At 45.5% G+C, this 22,861-nt stretch overlaps 1 protein-coding gene across 4 annotated transcripts in view; it reads left to right on the top strand.

Annotated features, from left to right (window-relative positions):
• The first annotated feature begins 165 nt into the window (after window positions 1-165).
• LOC119976243 (leucine-rich repeat-containing protein 31-like) overlaps window positions 166-22,861 on the top strand; it is a 142,771-nt gene continuing 120,075 nt past the window's right edge. The window contains exons 1-4 of one of the 4 annotated variants that reach the window (XM_038816596.1): window positions 166-421; window positions 1,268-1,329; window positions 6,023-6,247; window positions 14,474-14,620. In XM_038816596.1, the coding sequence (XP_038672524.1) occupies window positions 1,317-1,329; window positions 6,023-6,247; window positions 14,474-14,620 (385 nt within the window). In that variant the 5' untranslated portion in view covers window positions 166-421; window positions 1,268-1,316. Of the gene's footprint in view, window positions 422-736; window positions 780-1,267; window positions 1,330-6,022; window positions 6,248-14,473; window positions 14,621-22,861 lie in introns of those variants that run through there. The other 3 variants (XM_038816595.1, XM_038816593.1, XM_038816594.1) reach the window with 3 other exon arrangements.

The following is a 22,861-nucleotide window of genomic DNA, read 5'->3' as shown; positions in this document are numbered from 1 at the left end:
TATTCTAGCCCTCTTGACGTGAATGCTAATTTGCCTTCCTACTGCCGACTGAAGCTGCACATTAACCTTAAGAGAATCATAAACAAGCACGCCCAAGTCCCTTTGTGCTTCTGATTTCCTAAGCATTTCCCCATTTAGAAATCTTATGTTTTTTGGGAATGTGGCTGCTCCAGTGGGAATGTTGGACCTGCCTGGCCTTGACCATGGGGCTCGCTGTGTCCACATTGTTGTGCAGGGGCAGAGCAGTTTCCCACCTTTACCTGGTCGCATCTGTGTGGCTGTTCTGACAGAGGGTGGGACTCCTCAAATTATCACCACACCTTTTTAATAGCAGAACAAAGACCGTCACATCTGCAGCTGATTTGAACTGGGATTTTCTCTGATTGAAAATACTTGAATCTTCCTGTAGACTCTTTTTTTGGTGAGACATATTTTTCCGACAACTTTCTCAGGTTTCAGGACATTCTGTTGAGTATTTTAAATCACTTTTCCAATTGTTTCAAAATTCCCAAACTCTTCCTTTGCAATCAAACAGACAGACGAAGCATTTCACTGCCACAAAAACACCAGCTCGACCTGTTTTACCCTCAAAGAAAGGCTTTAAAAACTTGATCAAATTATTTTTCTCAATTATATCATAACAAAGCTCCAATGGTTCCCCCCCCCCCTCCCCCCGCCCCCACTCCCTTCCAAAGAAAAACTATTTGGTTTTGAATCGAAGAACAAACCACAGGATTAATCACCACCACTTTCAGTAAAGCTGCCTCATTCTCACGTGTGTACGTTTATATCTGGTTTAAAATCCCCACATGGAAATAGTTTGGCATCAAGTTACCAGGTTCAATTTTGGAACAAATCGTAGAATTTACAGTGCAGAAGGAGGCCATTCAGCCCATCAAGTCTGCACCGGCTCTTGGAAAGAGCTCCCTACCCAAGCCCACACCTCCACCCTATCCCCAGTAACCCCATCCAACACTAAGGGCAATTTTGGACACTAAGGGCAATTTTATCATCGTCAATCCACCTAACCTGCACATCTTTGGACTGTGGGAGGAAACCGGAGCACCCGGAGGAAACCCACGCAGACACGGGAGAACGTGCAGACTCCGCACAGACAATGACCCAAGCGGGAATCGAACCCGGGTCTCTGACGCTGTGAAGCAACAGTGCTAACCACTGTGCCACCTTGCCGCTAATTGTTCTAAAGTAAGAAAAAATGTCCTTTTCCATTAAATTTTTGCATTACTGAAATCATTAATTTTTTCAGATTGAAAGGAGGAATCTTGTGGCTCAGGATCCGTGCGTTTCAACCTGAAATGGAGAATACAGGTAATGTCTGATAATTATTGCTGAAATGGAACACCACTGATTGGACATAACATGTGCATGATGGACTGAATGTCATTTCTTGTCTAAAGATCAAACTTTTCATGTAATTATCAGCATTACATAGACCTTGCGATTCAATAGTTAGTAAACAGAATTCTGAAGAATAATCTTGCTGTCCAAAGTTTCAATACCATTCCTAAACCGACTGGTCTTCATGCTTTTGTACTCTGTACCTCGGGGAAGTTAGCTCAGATGGTTGGATGACTGGTTCATGATGCGGAGCAAGGCCAGCAGCCTGAGTTCAATTCCTAATCTGGCTGTTATTCATGAAGGCCCCGCCTTCTCAACCTTGCCTCTCACCTGAGGTGTGGTGATCCTCCGGTTAAATCGCCAGCAGTCAGTTCGCTCTCAAAGGGCAGAACAGCCTGTGGCTCTTGGGGACTGGACAATTTACAAAACCCTAGAGCCACTGTCCGGCCACCTTCAACGATTTTGTGTCTCTTTGTTCCCAAAAGCACTTTAAATTGTGTCATGTGGTCCCCTCTCATCTCTTAGCAAATTAATCACTTCTAGATCATAAGACATAGGAGCAGAATTAGGCCATTCGGCCCATCGAGTCTGCTCTGCCATTTAATCATGGCTGATATGTTTCCATCCCCATTCTCCTGCCTTCTCCCCTATATACCCTGATCCCCTTATTAACAAGGACCGATCTGTCTCTGTGCAAAACCACTTGTTTTAATTATTTCATGGAACATGGATAATGTTAACATTGTCAGCAATTTTATAACCCATCCCTAATTGCCCTTGAGGAGGTTTTGGTGACGGTGATTTAGACAGTCTAAGAGGGTATGCATCAACAAGCAGATGGAATATTATGTGGGAAAAATTTTGGGAGCCAAAACAGAAATGCAAAGAATTTCTTAAATGGTGAGAGATTGAGCGGTTTGATGCCCAAAGAGATTTGGGTGTGACTGGAAACTAACATTCTGATGTAATCGGCAATTGGATTTACAAATGGAATGTTGACCTTTATCACAAGAAGATTTGAATCTAGGAGTAAGTATGCAATACTGCAAATATATAGAGACCTGGAGGATTGTGTACAATTGTGATCTCCTTACCAAAGGAAGGATATTCTGACCACTGAGAGTCTGCAACAGCGTGATTCCTGGGAAGGCAGGATTGTTGGACAAAGAGAGATTGAGGTGACTGACTTTTTTCTGGAATTTCGAAGAATGAGAAGTAATCTTTTTGACGGATCAAGTTGATGTGGACAGAGTGTTCCCTGGCTGGTGAATCTAGAACCAGGGAACAGAATAATACATCACAGTTTAGCAGGTGTTTGCAGCACAGAGGGAGGTATTCGGTACATCCTGTCCATGCCGGTCCACAAAGATATGACGTCACTAATCCCATTTTCAGCACATGGCCCGTAGCCTTGGAAACTCACAGAAATGTGGTTGACTCTGAAATACCATCTGAATGGCTGAGCGAGCCACTCAGTTGTATTCAACCGCTACGAAAACACAAGAAAGGAATGAAACCAGACGGATCACCCGGCATTGACCCAAGCACTGGAAATGACAACGGCAAACCCAGTCCTGCCGACCTGGCAAAGTCCTCCTTACTAATATCTGGGGGCTTGGGCCAAAGTTGGGAGAGCTGTCTCACAGACTAGTTAAGCAACAGACTAACATAGTCATACTTACAGACAGTGTCCCAGACACCACTATCACCATTCCTGGGTATGTCGTGTCTCACCGACAGAACAGACCCAGCAGAGGTGGCCGCAGAGTGGGATACAGTCAGGAGGGAGTTGCCCTGGGAGTCCTCAACATCGATTCTGGACCCCATGAAGTCCCATGGCTTCAGGTTAAATATGGGCAAGAAATCTCCTGCTGATCGCCACGTACTGGCCACCATCAGCTGAGGAATCAGTTCTCCTCCATGTGAACACCACTTCGCAGAAGCACTAAGGGTGGCAACGGCACAGAATATGCCCTGGGTGGGGACCTCAATGTCCATCACCAAGAGTGGCTCGGTAGTACCACCACAGATGGAGCTGGCCAGGTCCTAAAGGACATAGCTGCTGGACTGGGACTGCAGCAGGTGGTGAGGGACAGCTCATTCACCTGAGGCAGGAGCAGTGCTCCGAAAGCTAGTGATTGGAAACAAACCTGTTGAACTTAACGTGGTGGTTGTAAGACTTCTTACTGGCTCACCCCAGTCCAACGGCGACATCTCCACATCATGTTAACACCGGCTCACCTTTGTTCTGCCATTCACACATTCTAATTTCTTTATGCGCCGCTATCAGCTCCCTTCTTGGCCTGTGGTCAGGTTGTGACTAGTGGTGTTCCACAGGGATCGGTGGTGGGGCCTCTGTTGTTTGTAGTATACATAAACAATTTGGGGGAAAATGTAGCCGGTCTGATTAGTAAGTTTGCGGATGACACCAAGGTTGGTGGGGTGGGAGATAGAGTTAAGGACTGTCAGAGGATACAGCAGGACATAGATAGGTTGGAGACTTGGGCAGAGAAATGGCAAATGGAGTTTAATTCATACCAATGTGAGGTAATGCATTTTGTTAGATCTCACATGGAAGGGGAAATATACTGTAAAGGGGAAATATAGCAAGTCAGAGAGATCTGGGCGTGCAGGTCCACAGATCTTTGAAAGTTGATTGATGATATTTATTGTCACATACTGAAGTACAGTGAAAAATATTTTTCTGCAGCCAAGGGAATATACACAGTACATACATAGTAGACAAAAGAATAATCTACAGAGTACTTTGACAAATGGTACATTGACAAACAGTGATTGGTTACAGTGCAGAACAAGGGCCACCACTCCCCAACCATCCCAGGAATGAGTCAGATGAACCTTCTCTGAACAGCTTTTAATGCAATTATACCAAAACTGTACCCAGCACTGTAGATCTGAAATTGCACCTGCCTTGCACAAATGCAGCTGAACATCTCTACTTTTACAGTCCCTTCCTCTTACAATAAACACCAACATTCCATTTGTCTTCCTGATCACTTCCTGTATTGGCATCCTAACCTTTAGTGATTCATGTACCAGGAGACCCAGATTCCTCTCTGCCTCCGAGTTCAGTAATCTCTCCATTTAAACAGTTTGCTGCGTTTCTTCTGTTCCTGCCAAAATGGAGAATTTCATCTTTTCCCACATTACACTTCATCTGCCAAACATTTGTCCCCTCAATATTGAGGTCCAGCACTGATCCCAGTGGCTCACCACTTGTAACTCTTGCCAACCCATAAATGACTCATTTATGCTAACCATGCATCCTGCCAGTTAACCAATCCTCTATCCATACCAATATGTTACCCACTATATAATGATCTCTTAACTCGTGGAACTTTATCAAATGCCTTCTTAGTACATCACATCCACATGTTCCCCTTTATCTACATTGCTTATTTTTACCTCAAACTACTCCAATGAGTTAATCAGACATGATTTATCTTTCACAAAACCATCTTGACTCTGCCTGATTGCATTGAGATTTGCTGAGTGGCTCATTCGATCATCCTTAGTAATTCCACCAATTTCCCTCTGATCGGTATGACGTTAATTGGCCTGTAGTTTTCTGTCTCTATCCTTTATTGAATTGGGGAGTTACATTTGCTATTTTCCAATCTGATAGGTCATTTCCAGAATCAAGGAAATTTTGGAAAATTGAAACCAATTCATCGACTTTGTCAGCAGCCTCTTCTTTTAAGCCTCTCGGATAGCATCTCTGAATTTGGTTCCAATAATTTTCTCAGCACGTTTTCCTTGGTGATTGTAATTGTTTAAGTTCCTCTTTCTCTTTTATCTCCTGATTAGGGTTATTATTTTTATTTTACCATTATTTTTAGGATATTATTTACATAGAACATACAGTGCGAAAGGAGGCCATTTGGCCCATCGAGTCAGCACCGACCCACTTAAGCCCTCACTTCCACCCTATCCCGTAACCCAATAACCCCTCCTAACCTTTTTGGTAACTAGGGCAATTTATCATGACCAATCCACCTAACCTGCACGTCATTGGACTGTATTTTCTACAGTGAAGATTGTTGCAAAATATCTATTCTGTATATTTATATTGGGTGCCACAGTAGCACAGTGGTTAGCACTGTTGCTTCACAGCTCCAGTGTCCCAGGTTCACTGCCTGTGTGGAGTCTGCACGTTCTCCCCGTGTCTGTGTGGGTTTCCTCCGGGTGCTCCGGTTTCCTCCCACAAGTCCCGAAAGACGTGCTGTTAGGTGAATTGGACATTCTGAATTCTCCCTCTGTGTACCCGAACAGGAGCCGGAGTGTGGCGACTAGGGGCTTTTCACAGCAACTTCATTGCAGTGTTAATGTAAGCCTACTTGTGACAATAAAGATTATTTATATTATTAAAATTTTCTAATAATTTTCAAATATGCTGATTCTTTCAATTGGATGCTATCTTTAACTTCCTCAGTTAGTCTCGGATGGTGTTCCCACCTCCCCATCTGCACAAAAACATTCTTTGAGTGAGTACAGATATTTATTGCTGATGAACTGCAGGGGACCTGACCAGGTTGTCTGACCTTCTCCTCCGTTCCCTGAGTGTTGAATGGAAGCACAGGAAGCAAAGTGTTTTGGACATCCTGGAGAATCTCTAATGTGAAAGATCATTGTATTTTTTTAGGTTCTAAACGACACCAAGGTGAAATCAGTACAAAACATTCAAAGTCTCCCTTTGACTTGATTGTGAATCAGATCTGGAGGAGAAAGTCCTTTGCAGAGAGATTGCCACAGTCTTCAGTGTCTCGCTTCTTTAAGGTGTCAGAAAATTCTAATGAGGCCGAGTGTCAACTGGGGAAAACATCACTGGATTCCGAAAATAAAGAAACAGTTTCAAAGATATCATCAGGTAACTATGAATGTAATCATTTTCTAATCTGAGGTCTTGATTTGCACAGTGGTTAGCACTGTTGCTTCACAGCGCCAGGGTCCCAGGTTCGATTCCCGGCTTGGGTGACTGTCTGTGTGGAGTCTGCACGTTCTCCCTGTGTCTGCGTGGGTTTCCTCCGGGTACTCCGGTTTCCTCCCACAAGTCCCGAAAGACGTGCTGTGAGGTGAATTGGACATTCTGAATTCTCCCTCTGTGTACCCGAACAGGAGCCGGAGTGTGACGACTAGGGGATTTTCACAGTAACTTCATTGCAGTGTTAATGTCAGCCTACTTGTGACAATAATAAAGATTATTAATTATTAATAGTTCTTTAAAATGAGAAAAAAATCAACTGAAAGCAGAGGAATACTGGTTGTGTCCGTACAAGATTCGAGGCATGTTTGGAAGCCAATAGTTGCAGTGTCTATAATTAAACATTCTGTCCACTGAATCTCTCATGTAATAATAATAATCTTTATTGTCACAAGTAGGCTTACATTAACACTGGAATGAAGTTACTGTGAAAAGCCTCTAGTTGCCATATTCTGGCACCTGTTCAGGTACACAGGGAGAATTCAGGATCTCCAAATTACACGTCTTTTGGGACTTGTGGGAGGAAACCGGAGCACCCGGAGGAAACCCACGCAGACACAGGGAGAACGTACAGACTCCGCACAGACAGTGACCCAAGCCGGGAATCGAACCTGGGACCCTGGAGCTGTGAAGCAACAGTGCTAACCACTGTGCTACCCTGCTGCCTATACTCTGCCGAAACTTTAAATCTGTGTTAGCATCTCACTTTTAAGGATGGCTGGTGCTGCTCTTGGCATGTTCTCCTGCCCTCGTCATTGAACCAGGATTGTTCTGTGATTTGATGGGAATTGTATAATGGGGGGTATATTGGACTGTGGGACTACAGATTGTTGTTGAATACATTTCTGGAGTTGCTAATGGCCCAAAGAGCTTCAGGAATGTTTTGAGTCATTAGATTTAATTTAGTGCAGTGATGTCTCACAACAAGATGAGGCAGCACTTTGTCTCCACAAGGGCGACATGTTGGCTACTCCTGACACTGTTACATTGAGATTTGTGTGGCTGAGGTTGTGGAGATTTATATTTCCCTCTTTGTTGGTTTTCTCATTGTACTGCTGGTCTTAATCGGCAGAAATGCCATTCAAAAGTTCATAAGATATCGGATCAGAATTAGGCCATTTGGCCCATCAAGTCTGCTCCGCCATTTGATCATGGCTGATCTCATCCTGGTTTTAACTCTGCCGTCCTGCCTGTTCTCTGTAACCCTTCAACCCATTACCAGTTAAAAATCTGTCTAACTTCTCCTTAACTTTACTCACTGTCCCAGCATGCACTGCACTCTGGGTAGCAAATTCCACAGATTCACAGCCCTTTGGGAGAAGTAGTTTCTCCTCAAATCTGTTTTAAATTTGCTACCTGTTATTCTAAGGCTATGACCTCTCATTTTAGACTGCCCCACAAGAGGAAGCATCAGCTCCACATCTACTTTATCCAGACCTTGTAGCATCTTGTTTACCTCGATTTGATCTCCCCTCATTCTTCTAAACTCGAGAGAGTTTTGGCCTAAACTGTTCATCTCTCCTCATACGACAAACCCTCATCTCTGGAATCAGTCTAGTGACCCTCCTCTGAACTGCCTCAAATGTCACTACATCTTTCCTCAAATACGGGGACCCAAACTGTGGACAATAGTCCAGGTGCCGCCTCACCAATGCCTTGTATAGTTTCACCAACATTTACATAGAACATAGAACATAGAACACTACAGCGCAGTACGGGCCCTTCGGCCCTCGATGTTGCGCCGACCTGTGAAACCATCTGAAGCCTATCTGACCTACACTATTCCATTTTCATCCATGTGTCTATCCAGTGACCACTTAAATGCCCTTAAAGTTGGCGAGTCTACTACTGTTGCAGGCAGGGCGTTCCACACCCCTACTACTCTCTGAGTAAAGAAACTGCCTCTGATATCTGTCCTATATCCACTACCCCTCAATTTAAAGCTATGTCCCCTCGTGTTGGTCATCACCATCCGAGGAAAAAGACTCTCACCGTCCACCCTATCTAACCCTCTGACTACCTTATATGTCTCTATTAAGTCACCTCTCAGCATTCTCCTCTCTAACGAAAACAACCTCAACTTCCTTCCCTTTATACTCAATTCCTTTAGCTATAAATGCCAACATTCCATTTGCTTTCTCTATTACCTGCTGCACCTGCTTCTGATCCTGCTACTGTCACCAAGCCCCCCCCCCCCCAGGGACCATGGCAGGGATTCAAGGTGAGACTGGAAGACCCTGCTGGTGGGAATGGCAGAAAATTCCAGCCCAGGAATTCTGTGGCACGTAACTCTCCTCCTGACATCCTAAAGCCTGTCTGCCATCTACATGGTGATGCAACACTCTCTACTTGTCTGCATGAGCAGCGCGCTCAAGGCAAAGGCACATGGGATATAGGGGAACTTGATAAAGTGGATTAAAAGCTGGCTGAGCTGTGAGAGACAGAGGGTGATGACAGACGGCTGCTTTAGTGACTGGAAGCCAGTGTCCATCCCACAGGGATCTGTGCTGGGTCCACTATTATTCATCATTTATATCAATGACTTGCATGACTAAGGTGGGGTTACTGGGTTACGGGGATAGGGTGGAGGTGTGGGCTTGGGTAGGGTGCTCTTTCTAAGGGCCGGTGCAGACTCAATGGGCCGAATGGCCTCCTTCTGCACTGTAAATTCTATGACTGTGCGGGGTCAGATCAGTAAGTTTGCGGATGACACAAAGATTGGCCGGCTGCTTAACAATGAGGTTGAGAGTCTCGAGTTACAGGAAGATACAGACGGGATGGTCAAATGGGCAGGAAAGTGGCAGATGGAATTTAACCCTGAAAAGTGCGAGGTGTTACACTTTGAAAGGAGCAATTTGACATGGAAATATTCAATGAATGGCCTGACACTGGGAAGTTCTGAGGAACAATCAAGTGGCCATCAAGTCCACATTGGATTTGGTACTGGGTAATGAACCGGGCCAAGTGTTAGATTTGTTTGTGGGAGAGCACTTTGGAGATAGTGACCACAATTCGGTGTCTTTCACTATTGCAATGGAAGGGATCGGGCCATACGGCTGGGCAAGGTTTATAATTGGGGGAGGGGGTAATTATGATGCGATTAGGCAAGAATTAGGGAGCATAAGATGGGAACAGAAACTGTCGGGGAAAGGCACAAATGAAAAGTGGAGCTTGTTCAAGAAACAAATACTGCGTGTCCTTGATAGGTATGTTCCTGTCAGGCAGGGAGGAAATGGCCGTGTGAGGGAACCATGGTTCACAAAAGAGGTTGAATGTCTTGTCAAGAGGAAAAAGGAAGCGTATGTAAGGATGAGAAAACAAGGTTCAGTTGGGTCGCTTGAGGGTCACAAGGTAGCAAGGAGTGAGCTAAAAAAAAAAGGGCTTAGGAGAGCTAGGAGGGGGCATGAGAAGTCCTTGGCGGGTCGGATCAAGGAAAACCCCAAGGCTTTTATTCTTATGTGAGAAATAAAAGAATGACCAGGGTGAGGGTAGGGCCGGTCAAGGACAGTAGTGGGAACTTGTGCATGGAGCCAGAAGAAATAGGAGAGGCGTTGAATGAATACTTTTCTTCGATGTTCACCAAGGAGAGGGGCCATGTTTTTGAGGATGCGAGTGTGATACAGGCGGGTAGGTTGGAGGAGGTAGATGTTCTGAGGAAGGATGTATTAGCAATTTTGAAAAACCTGAGGGTTGACAAGTCTCCTGGGCCAGATGGGATATATCCAAGGATTCTTTGGGAGGCAAGGGATGAGATTGCAGAGCCTTTGGCTTTGATCTTTGGGTTTTCACTGTCCACGGTGATAGTGCCAGAGGACTGGAGAGTGGTGAATGTTGTTCCTCTGTTCAAGAAAGGGAATAGGAATGACCCTCGTAATTATAGGCCAGTTAGTCTTACTTCGGTGGTCGGTAAGTTAATGGAAAAGGTCCTGAAGGATAGGATTTATGATCATTTGGAAAGATGCAGCTTGATCCGGGATTGTCAACACGGATTCGTGAAGGGTAAGTCTTGCCTCACAAATTTGATTGAATTCTTTGAGGAGGTAACTAAGTGTGTAGGTGAAGGTAGAGCAGCTGATGTCGTATACATGGATTTTAGTAAGGCGTTTGATAAAGTTCCCCATGGTCGGCTTATGAAGAAAGTAAGGAGGTGTGGGATAGAGGGAAATTTGGCCAATTGGATAAGTAACTGGCTATCACATAGAAGACAGAGGGTGGTGGTGGATGTAAAATTTTCAGACTGGAGACCAGTTACCAGCGGTGTACCACAGGGATCAGTGCTGGGTCCTCTGCTATTTGTGATTTTTATCAATAACTTGGAGGAGGGGGCTGATAGGTCATGGCTTAATAGGTCAGTAAATAGGTCAGTAAATTTGCTGATGACACCAAGATTAGTGGAGTAGTGGATAATGTGGAGGGCTGTTGTAGGCTGCAAAGAGACATTGATAGGATGCAGAGCTGGGCCCAAAAATGGCCGATGGAGTTTAACCCTGATAAGTGCGAGGTGATTCATTTTGGTAGAAAAAATTTGAATGCGGATTACAGGGTCAACGGCAGGGTTCTGAGGAATGTGGAGGAACAGAGAGATCTTGGGTTTCATGTCCACAGATCTCTGAAGGTTGCCACTCAAGTGGATAGAGCCGTGAAGAAGGCCTATAGTGCGTTAGCGTTTATTAACAGGGGGCTTGAGTTTAAGAGCCGCGGGGTTATGCTGCAACTGTACATGACCCTGGTGAGACCACATTTGGAGTATTGTGTGCAGTTCTGGTCACCTCATTGTAGGAAGGATGTGGAAGCATTGGAAAGGGTGCAAAGGAGATTTACCAGGATGCTGCATGGTTTGGTGAATAGGTCTTATGAGGAAAGGTTGAGGGAGCTAGGGTTTTTCTCTTTGGAGCGGAGGAGGATGAGAGTCGACTTAATAGAGGTGTATAAGATGATGAGGGGAATAGATAGAGTAGCCGTTCAGAGACTATTTCCTCGGGTGGATGTAGCTGTTACAAGGGGGCATAACTATGAGGTTCAGGGTGGGAGATATAGGAAGGATATCCGAGGTAGGTTCTTTACTCAGAGTAGTTAGGGTGTGGAATGGACTGTCTGCTGTGATAGTGGAGTCGGACACTTTAGGAACTTTCAAACGGTTATTGGATAGGCACATGGAGCACACCAGAATGACAGGGAGTGGGATAGCTTGATCTTGGTTTCGGACAATGCTCGGCACAACATCGAGGGCTGAAGGGCCTGTTCTGTGCTGTACTGTTCTATGTTCTATGTTCTAACAAAGAGACCTTGGTGTGTTTGTCCATAGATCTCTGAAGGCAGGAGGACAGGTTAATAGGGTGGTGAAAAAGGCAGATGGGACACTGGCCTTTATCAATTGGGGCATAGATTACACAGTCACGTTGGAGTTTAATAGAACTTTGGTGAGGTCACGGCTGGAGTATTGTCTGTAAATCTGGTCATCACATAATAGGGAGGATGTGATTGCACTGGAGGGGGTGTGGAGAAGATTTGCCAGGATGTTGCCTGGGATGGAACATTTAAGTTATGAAGAGAGGTTGGATAGGCTTGGGTTGTTTTCGCTGGAGCAGAGAAGACTGAGGGGTGACCTGATCGAGGTGGACAAGATTATGAGGGGCATGGACAGGGTGGATAGGGAGCAGCTGTTCCCCTTAGTTGAAGGGTCAGTTACGAGGGGGACACAAGTTCAAGATGAGGGGCGGGAGGTTTAGGGTGGATTGGAGGAAAGACCTTTTTACCCAGAGGGTGCTGACCGTCTGGAACGCACTGCCTGGGAGGGTGGTAGAGGTGGGTTACCTCACTTCCTTTAAAAAGTACCTGGATGAGTACTTGAGATGTCTTAACGTTCAAGGCTATGGGCCAAATGCTGGCAAATGGGATTTGGTAGACCGGTCAAGGGGCCTCTCCTGCACTGTACGATTGTGTGATCATTAATATACACTACAGATAGCAAGGGCCCCAGCATCGAGCCCTGTGGATCACACTGGAAACCAACTTCTAGACAACAAACATCCCTCTGCCATTACCCTCTGCTTCCTGTCTCTACGCCAATTCTGGACCCAAAATTGATAGTGTTAACAGGAGAAGATCTCGAAGAAATCACTCAATGCCCAGGGCTACTGGTACTTGCATCAAACAGTTTATTTCGCAGGTGGGGAGATGCCGTCTGTTAAAGTCCCAGACCGCCTCTCCACCAAACAAAGAGAAACATCCATTCGTATACATTTCCTGAACAGCTACACAGCCCATTTCGGCTGGACCTTGCCCAATAACATTGGTTATACATTACATACATTAGTTATGTATCCAATTAAATTTGACATTACGTAAAATGGGTTGGCCCCTTACTAACCCCTGAATACTAACTGTTAAAGTTATGTCTCCTGCCTGCACCTGGAGACATTGAGCTGGCCCGCATACATAATGCTCTTTTTTTAAGATAAAGATTGATAGTTTTTTTTGAAGAAGAAAGGGATTAAGGGTTATGGTGTTCAGGCCGGAAAGTGGAGCTGAGTCCACAAAAGATCAGCCATGATCTCATTGAATGGTGGAGCAGGCTCGAGGGGCCAGATGGCCTACTCCTGCTCCTAGTTCTTATGTTCTTATGTTCCTGTGGAGCTGTTATCACTCCCTGGTGAAGTACTCCCTAGAATCTCCCATGTCTGTTTCCCATTCAATGCCTTGATGTCCATCATTGCTGTCTCCATGACTAACTCTGCTGTCTGTAATTAAATGATGTTATTTATACCAGTTTGCAATGTAACCCAGTTAATGATTGTTCAGGAATGTGGCTAGTTCAGCTAAAGCTAAAAGCCATTTTGTGTCTTTAGTATTGCTAGCTCAGCCAACAGCTTTATGTCCTTTCTGATATTAGTAATTCTTAGGTTAGAAAATCAAAAGCATTGTTTGTACACTATCTATTCCTACAAATTGCCTCTTCTACAAGCATCTAAGCCAATGGGTACCTTTTGTCTTGTGGTGAATGTGATTCACACTATATATAGTTGCCAATATCACTCCATGCATATATGTTCGTTATCTACCCGTTGTAAGATCAATGCTGTATATAGTTGCCAATATAACTCCTTGTATATATGTTTATTATCCACCATTGTAAGTGCAGTTGCACTATCCGACCACCAGGGGGAGTCGCTCTGAGAGTACGCGAGAGTTTGAACTGGGCTCCTCCCTTGGCTCCGCCCAGGACTCCTCCCCCTGGGACCGATGTATAAAGATCAGTGCCTTAGAGCCAGCCTGCAGTTCATCTGAAGTTCAACGACGAATAGGCTGGCTCTGTTGTAAGTGTATTAAAGCCTCTGTTCAGATCCAACTACACGTGTTCGCTGAATTGATGGTTCCATCATGTCTAAAAACCTTCTTTCCAAATCTGACTTCAACAATACTTTGCCTTGGATCCCAACGACCCCTTCCTTTCCTGACCAGTCTGCCGTGAGGGACCTTATCAAAAGCCTTGTTAAAGATGATACAGACCACATGAAATGCATTTTGCTCAACAGCACTCCTGGTTACCTCCTCAAAAAATGTGACTAATTTTGTCAATACAACCTTCCCTTAACAAATCCATGCTGATTACCCCTGATTAGTCCATGTCCATCCAAGTGCAGATATATTCTGTCCCTCAGAATTCTTTCTAGTAACTTCCCACCACCGAGGTTAGACTGATTGGCGAGAATTCCCACGTCTATCCCTGCCTCCCCTTTTGAATAATGGGTCAATGTTAGATGTCCTCCAGTCCTGTGGTCAGAGACGGTTTGAAAATTACTGCCAGCACCTCTATATCTCCTCCCTGCCTCCCTCAACAGTCTGGGATACAGCTCATCCAGAGGTGCGGATCTATCCACCTTTAAGGTTGCTAAACCTGCTGGTATCTCCTCTCATATGTTAATTTCTTCATCTCCTATTAATATCTAATATACACAATATAGAACAGATCCAGAAACTAATTGTCAGCTTTTATATTTACTGATGTGTGTTTACAAGCTGAAGGCTTTGTTAAATGGTCCTGCTTGAATCTGTTAACATTCAAATTTGTTTGTCGTTCTTTGACCCTCCACTTGATTTTTTAAAATTAAGATGAATTGAAGCCTCCAGATGTTGAGTGTGACTCAGCTGGATGGAAGCAAGTCACTGAGTTTATGGCGAGACTGGGGAAGAAACCAAACCACAAGTATATGAACCTCAATAATAGTCAGCTCACGGCTAATGATATGGTTCAGTTGGGTAAGTTTATTCAATATTAAAAACAGCTTTGACAAGAGTCACCCAGACTCGAAACGTTCGCTCCCATCTCTCTCCACAGACGCTGTCAGACCTGCTGAGGTTGTCCAGTATTCTCTGTTTTTGTGAAAATCATCGGGCTGGGGTTAGCACCCAGGGCAAAAATATTCTGCCAAACTTGGAAAGAATCAATAACACGAGGCTGTAAATGGAACTCGGTAAACAACTCATGTTAAACCCTTGAAGAAAATCTGCCGTTGCTGATTAATGGAGGCATTTGTCAAATTATAATTAGAGCAGAGATGTCGTAGAAACTGACAAAATCCTAACTGGATTAGACGGTAGATTCAGAAAGAATGTTCCCGATGGTGGGGGAGTCCAGAACTAGGGGCCATCGTTTGAGGATAAGGGGTAAACCTTTTAGGACTGAGGTGAGGAGAAGTTTCTTCACCCAGAGAGTGGGGAATCTGTGGAATTCACTCCCACAGAAAGTAGGTGAGGCCAAAAAGTGTAATTTCAAAAAGAAATTGGATACAGCTCTTGGGGCTAAAGGGATCAAAGGATACAGGGGGGAGGCAGGATCAGGATATTGAACTTGATATTGAATATTGATCATATTGAATATGATCAGCCATGATCATAATGAATGGCAGAGCAGGCTCGAAGGGCCAAAGGGACTCCTCCTGCTCCTATCTTCTATGTTTCTATGTATATAGCATAAGGGAAAAGTTGAAACTTTTGGCATGCAAACGTTCCTGGGCAGCATGCTCAGTGGTATTGAATTGTTAACCTATTAACTACCCAGAGTCCTTCCATCAATAGGAACAATAAGTGTCATTTCTGTAAAAAAAAAATTCCAAAGTACTTTTGATTTGATTTATTATTGTCAGATGTATTCGTATACAGTGAAAGGTGTTGTTTCTTGCATGCGATACAGACAACACATACCGGACATAGGGAAGGAAGGAGAGACTGCAGAATGTGATGTTACAGTCTTAGCTAGGGTGTAGAGAAAAGATCAACTTAATACGAGGTAGGTGGACATGGTCGAAATGCTAAAGGGATAACTGTGCAAGTGGCTTGAATCAGAGGACGAAAGAGTGCTGGTAGATAAAAGTTAGAGAGGAGGGGTGAGATCTATTAGAGACTTGAATGCAAGGAGGAACATATCAAATATGTGATTTTAAAAAAAAATTATTTTTGAGATATGGGCATCGCTGGTTAGGCCAGCATTTATTGCCCATCCCTTCTTGCCCTTCAGAAGATGGTGGTGAGCTGCCTTCTTGAGCCGCTGCAGTCCTTGAGGTGTAGGTACACCCACAGTGCTGTTGGGGAAGGAACTCCAGGATGTTGCCCCAGCGACAGTAAAGGAGCGGCCGATATATTTCCAAGTCAGGCTGGTGAGTGATCTTGAGGGGAACCTCCAGATGGTGGGGATCCCAAGTATTTGCTGCTCTTGTCCTTCTAGATGGTAGAGGTCATGGGTTTGGAAGGCGCTGTCAAAGGAACCTTGGTCAGTTACTGCATCTTGAGTATGGAATACGGCTACCACTGTTTGTCAGTGGAAGGTTTAAATGTTTGTGGAAAGGGTACCAATCAAGTGGGGCTGCTTTGTCCTGGATGGTGTCGAGCTTGAGTGTTGTTGGAGCTGCACTCATCCAGGCAAGTGGAGAGTATTCCACTACACTCCTGACTTGTGCTTTGTAGATGGTGGACATGCTTTGGGCGGGAGTCAGGAGGTGAGTTACTCTCCGCAGGATTCCCAGCCTCTGACCTGCCCTGGTAGCCACAGTGTTAATGTGGCTGGGTCCGGTTCAGTTTCTGATCAATAGTAACCCCCAGGATGTTGATTGTAGGGGATTCAGCGATGGTAATGCCATTGAATGTCCTTTCTTGTCGGAGATGGACATTGCCTGGGGCTTGTGTGGTGCACATGTAACTTGCCACTTGTCAGCCCCGAGCCTGGATATTGTCCAGGTCTTGCTGCATTTGGACATGGGCGGCTTCATTATCTGAGGAGTCGCGAATGGTGCTGAACATTGTGCAGTCATCCGCAAACATCCCCATTTCTGACCTTCTGATGGAAAGGATGTCGAGGTCAGTCACTCTCACCTCACCTCTGGCATTCAGCTTTTTTGTCCATGTTTGAACCAAGGCTGTAATGAGGTCAGGAGCTGAGTGACCCTGGGGGAACCCAAACTGAGTGTCTGTGAGCAGGTTATTGCTGAATAAGTGCTGCTTGATTGCACTGTTGATTCCTCCCATCACTTTGCTGAATTGGTAACTAATGTGGATTACCAACGCCAGGATGATGAGAAAATGCAGGGTAGCTGTGGTTTGTGGAGAATGGAAAGCTGGCCCAGGGAGCATTGGAATAGTGTCTGCAACTGACAGATATCTGGGTGACACTTCAGCAGCAGCAGGGTGAACATGCAGCGACCAAGCACTGAACAGGGCACTGATGTTGCTAACAGTCTGGCCAGTGTTCAGGATAGAGGACAAAGTGGGGAGTGAGGGGACAGGATTTATAACATAGAAAAATACAGCACAGAACAGGCCCTTCAGCCCACCAATCCACCTAACCCGCACATCTTTGGACTGTGGGTGGAAACCGGAGCACCCGGAGGAAACCCACGCAGACACGGGGAGGACGTGCAGACTCCACACAGACAGTGACCCAGCTGGGAATCGAACCTGGGACCCTGGAGCTGTGAAGCATTTATGCTAACCACCATGCTACCGTGCTGCCCCAACTTGTATCCCTCCAGCGCCCTGTCTGAACCTTGTTTCCTCAGCCTTCCATAAATATCCTTCTTCCTCTTAACAAGACATTCAACCTCTGTTGTCAACCATGGTTCTCTCACTCGACCATCTCTTCCCTGCCTGACAGGGACATACATATCAAAGACACGTAGTATCTGTTCCTTGAACAAATTCCATATTTCAAATGTGTCCTTCCCTGACTGCCTATGTTCCCAACTTATGCACTTCAATTCTTGTCTGACAGCATTGTATTTACCCTTCCCCCAATTGTAAACCTTGCCCTGTTGCACGTACCTATCCCTCTCCATTATTAAAGTGAAATTCACAGAATTGTGGTCACTATCTCCAAAATGCTCCCCCACTAACAAATCTATCACTTGCCCTGGTTCATTACCAAGTACCAAATCCAATATGGCCTCCCCTCTGGTCGGACAATCTACATACTGTGTTAGAAAAGCTTCCTGGACACACTGCACAAACACTACCCCATCCAAACTATTTGAGCTAAAGAGTTTCCACTCAATATTTGGGAAGTTGTGTTGAGGTGGATAGAAAACTGGTTAGAACAAAAAGAACAAGGAACAAAGAAAAGTACAGCACAGGAACAGGCCCCTTCGGCCCTCCAAGCCCGTGCCGACCATGCTGCCCGTCTAAACTAATATCTTCCACACTTCCTGGGTCCGTATCCCTCTATTCCCATCCTATTCATGTATTTGTCAAGATGCCCCTTAAATGTCACTATCGTCCCTGCTTCCACCACCTCCTCCGGCAGCGAGTTCCAGGCACCCACTACCCTCTGTGTAAAAAAACTTACCTCGTACATCTCCTCTAAACCTTGCCCCTCGCACCTTAAACCTATGCTCCCTAGTAATTGACCCCTCTACTCTGGGAAAAAGCCTCTGTCTATGCCCATCGTCATAATTTTGTAGACCTCTATCAGGTCGCCCCTCAACCTCCGTCGTTCCAGTGAGAACAAATCGAGTTTATTCAACCGCTCCTCATAGCTAATGCCCTCCATACCAGGCAACATCCTGGTAAATCTCTTCTGCACCCTCTCTAAAGCCTCCACATCCTTCTGGTAGTGTGGCGACCAGAATTGAACACTATACTCCAAGTGTGGCCTAACTAAGGTTCTATACAGCTGCAACATGACTTGCCAATTTTTATACTCAATGCCCCGACCAATTAAGGCAAGCATGCCGTCTGCCTTCTTGACTACCTTCTCCACCTGTGTTGCCCCTTTCAGTGACCTGTGGACCTGTACACCTAGATCTCTCTGACTGTCAATACTCTGGAGGGTTCTACCATTCACTGTATATTCCCTACCTGCATTAGACCTTCCAAAATCCATTACCTCACATTTGTCCGGATTAAACTCCATCTGCCATCTCTCCGCCCAAGTCTCCAAACGATCTAAATCCTGCTGTATCCTCTGACAGTCCTCATCGCTATCCGCAATTCCACCAACCTTTGTGTCGTCTGCAAACTTACTAATCAGACCAGTTACATTTCCTCCAAATCATTTATATATACTACGAACAGCAACGGTCCCAGCACTGATCATGTAAAACGCGTTTATTGGAGTGTATTAACACGCCTCCGAGTTCGACGTGTGCTTAACACTGCTAGGCTCTGTTCTATGTAATTATTTAGCTCTGGAGTCGCCAGCTGCCGTATAGGCAACGTCACAAGTATTCCAAGGTCAAATTCAAAGTAATAAAGACGATACACCGATTAGTCAAGTTCAAACGATCAATATTTATTATACAGTTAATAATAAATACTCATGCACATACACTAAGAGACTAAGCTACAACTAAACATAAGCAAACAGAATACTTATCTAACAGGAACAGGCAAGGTCAGAGAACGAGGCCTTCGTCCTGGTTTTGTCTGCAGCCTTCAGCAAGCGTTCTGGCACTTGGGAGTCTAGCGGGCTTGGATCGCGTAGCGAGCGTTGAACTTACGGTTTCGGCGGCTGGTGCTCAACGGCTGGAGTCAGGATACCAGGTGTCAGTCGGGGCCGGAGCACAGGTTTAACAGACCGGACAACACGAGGTCCCTATCTTTTATAGGGGTTCCGTTGTCCTTCCCTCTTCTCGGGCGGGCTCTACCTATTGGATCAATTTCTTATCGATACTGGATTAATTCCCCAATGCGAGGGGGTCTCCGTGATGGAGGGGGCGTTTCTTATGTCCTTTTGTTCGGAGGTTTCTGGTGCCTCGATGTCTGGGTCTTGATTGGAATGTGTCCATTCAGAACCAAATGTATCTATTGTGTGGGTGTTCAAGTCTGATGGCCTCATTAGCATGCAAAGCGTTTTGCCATTTGCACCTAGCTAAGGTCTCTTCACCTGAGCCCAAACTGGTTTCTGCTGCTGCAGAATGCAAACTGCTCTTTGCAGACTGCTGTTCTGGCTGAACTGTCTGTTTCTCAGCAGCCTTCCATTTTAGTTTGGCTCAGTGTCCATTTTGCGTGGCCAGCATGGCTACATTCCCTCCTTGTGATCCTCACAATCATACTATTGTGAAGGATCACCTATGTGCTTTGCCTCCTTGTGTTCTGACCTCTTGCCAGTTCCTGTTCTACTCTGTTCTAAACTATGGGAAGAAGAGAAAAAAATTTTTAACTAACATTTCTACTTGGCCCTATGTCAAAGGGACATGCATTACTACAATTGGGAACCTCTACCTATCACTATTAACCTTAACCTTAACTTAAACATTTAATCACTCTAAAATCTTAACCATTCACACCACAACATCACACTTCCCAACTCGGCAGTCGAGTATGGAACAATATAATACATGGCTGAATTTTATTTACAGAGTGTTGTAATCAGTGAGGGGTTGAGGGGTTTGGTGGAATCCGAAGATGGGGGATTGCACTCTATAGATGGGTGAGGTGCTGGAACGAGAGGCTCTCCTCTTCCATTTCCTCAACCTGAGGGTCTGCACTAGGATGGTGAGGATCGCAATCACCAACAGTGATTCGATTATGTAGGACATGGAGTACCACGTCATGAATTTAGTACACCAGGTCTGAACCTCGCTGATCAGAGCTGAGCACTGGGGGTTTGTTGTACTAACATTTACGGTGGGGGTTGTGGGGGAAACGTGTCTTGTTTCCACACATATACATATGACATTAAATAGTAATAAGTGGGCTTCCATCATTTTGCTGTTCTTCTTCTTTCTCTTCCTTCTTCCTCCGGTATTGACAATCCTGGCTTCGACCTCTGTCTCGTCCTTTGAAACCTTTGGGATCAAGCACAGTATCTGTCAATACACAGTTTAAGACCTTTACTTGTTAGTGCATCTGTCTTTCAAAACCCAATTGACCCTTTAAAATGACTGGCTAAGTCACACCCTGTGACTCCCCTCATTTTTTTTTTTCAAAAAGCGAATTTAAAGACCAGCATACACCTAACAATCCTTCCTTCTGCGAGCCGTCTCGCAGGCTTTGCTGATTTACCATCCGAATGTTTCCGGATGTAAATAGCATGTGGGATGGCGGCCGAAGGGCTACCTAACCTAAAATGAAAACAAATTTGGAAAGAAACATCCGAATGAGTTGCGTATGGGCCGCTACGGGTACGAGTTGGATGGGATCCCCGGGTAGGGCGTGCTGTGCCATACCCGAGCTTGGCTGACCAAGGGTTGGTTCTCAGACAGGGCGGGTCCTCAGTGCCGTTTGTCCACTGCCTGAGTAACCTGGAAAGAAACGGGTACGAATGTGTTGACCATGACTTGCAGCCTCTATTTCGCCGAATAGAGGGGCACCTAAAAAAAACCAAGGGAGCCAAGATGCTCCAACTGAGGACATCACTGAAGTTCTCAGAGATATCTGCAGATAAACTAGTTGGCGTGTGGCCTTACAACTTTGGAAAGGATCTCCAATCAAACCGAAGTTCTCAGAAGTATCTGCGGACAAACTAACGTGCATGTGAGGTGGTCACAATCTTTTCAGCTGAAAAGAAGATGTCCATCCTCCAACTGAAACATTTACATTCCTGAAAACAAACAAACATAAAACGAAGACAAACATACGTGCAGGTTCCATCAGAAAGGACATCGTTTCCCCCAAACGATTCCTATCTTACATCATCTGGACACCTCACTTTGATTCTGCCTCTGTGAACAGGGTCACAAAGGGGTTGCCGTGTCGGGAGTCAGACACCGTGTCGTCCTGCTCTCCCGGATCCCACACCCTTGTGTGGATCAGGCATGCAATTTTGGAGTTGTGTGACCGGGGGTCACTCTCGTCATTGCGGACAAGTCTGTAGGAATTGTCCCTGTGCCATTGTGTAGCGTCGAGTGTGTTGTCGGGGTAGTCGGGGTCGGGTGGTGGTTCTGGGTTTTTAAGGTAAGTGACTTCCATGGGGTCACTGGAGTCGGGGTCGTAGGTGGTGCAGTGTGGGCTGTATGGCTGTGTGGTGTCGCTGTCTTCAGAGTCAGTGTCTGTCCTACTGTCTCTGCTGTGGCAGCTTGTGGGCGTGTCGGGGCGTGGTCTGTAGTGGTCTGTGGGCGGAGTCGTGGGCGAGTCCGTTGATGTACTGGTCTGTGAGGGGGATGGTGGAAAAGTGTCTCTGGTGGGCGGGGTGAAGTGTTCTGCTGCGTCTAGCAGGACATGGTGGGCATGGTTGGCCTGTGTTCCATATGCCTTTAACTGGTTTATATGGAACCACGCGGTCTTCCCATTAGGATACTTTATCCTGTAAACGGAGGGGCTAATTTTGTCCGAAATTGAGTAGGGGCCGGAATATTTTGGAGCCAAAAAACTGCTGGGGTTATAAACAGATAACATTACCTGTTGCCCAACCTGGAATTCTGTGGTGTGTACGGTCTTATTGAAACAGGCAGTCCGTTGCTGTCGGCGTTTCCCTAGCTGGGCTGCGGTTGCGAGCTGTGCAGACCTCACAGTCTCAACTAGTTCTTTAACTGCCTTTTCATGTGTGAGGGCCGTCACTTCGGGGCTTGTCATGTCCAGTCCTAAAAGGAATTCTGTACCTTTCATAGGGCGTCCGGTCATGAGTGTGTGTGGTGTGTATCCTGTCGATGTGGAGACAGTGTTCCTTATGAACATAAGTGCAAAGGGGAGCACTGAATCCCATGTGGAATTGTTCTCTTGAACCATTTTCCTAAGGGTAGTTTTTAGGGTCCGATTCATGCGCTCCACAATCCCGCTGGACTGTGGATGATACGCAATGTGGAAGTTCTGTTTGATTCCGAATATTGTCAGGACGTTCCTCATGACCCGTCCTGTAAAGTGAGATCCCTGGTCCGAATCGATACTTCGGGGTAAACCCCATCTCGTGAAGATGTGGTGGGTCAGGATCTTTGCAGCTGTCTTTGCTGTATTTGTTCGTGAGGGAAATGCCTCTACCCACTTGGTAAAGGTATCTATCACCACCAGAACGTATTTATAGCCATTCCTACAAGGGGGCAATGGACCTATAAAATCGATCTGGAGGTTTGTCCA

This window comes from Scyliorhinus canicula, chromosome 13 (genome assembly GCF_902713615.1).
Source record: "Scyliorhinus canicula chromosome 13, sScyCan1.1, whole genome shotgun sequence".
In the NCBI taxonomy this organism is placed as follows: Eukaryota; Metazoa; Chordata; class Chondrichthyes; order Carcharhiniformes; family Scyliorhinidae; genus Scyliorhinus; species Scyliorhinus canicula.
This window is presented reverse-complemented; position numbering and strand designations above follow the sequence as displayed.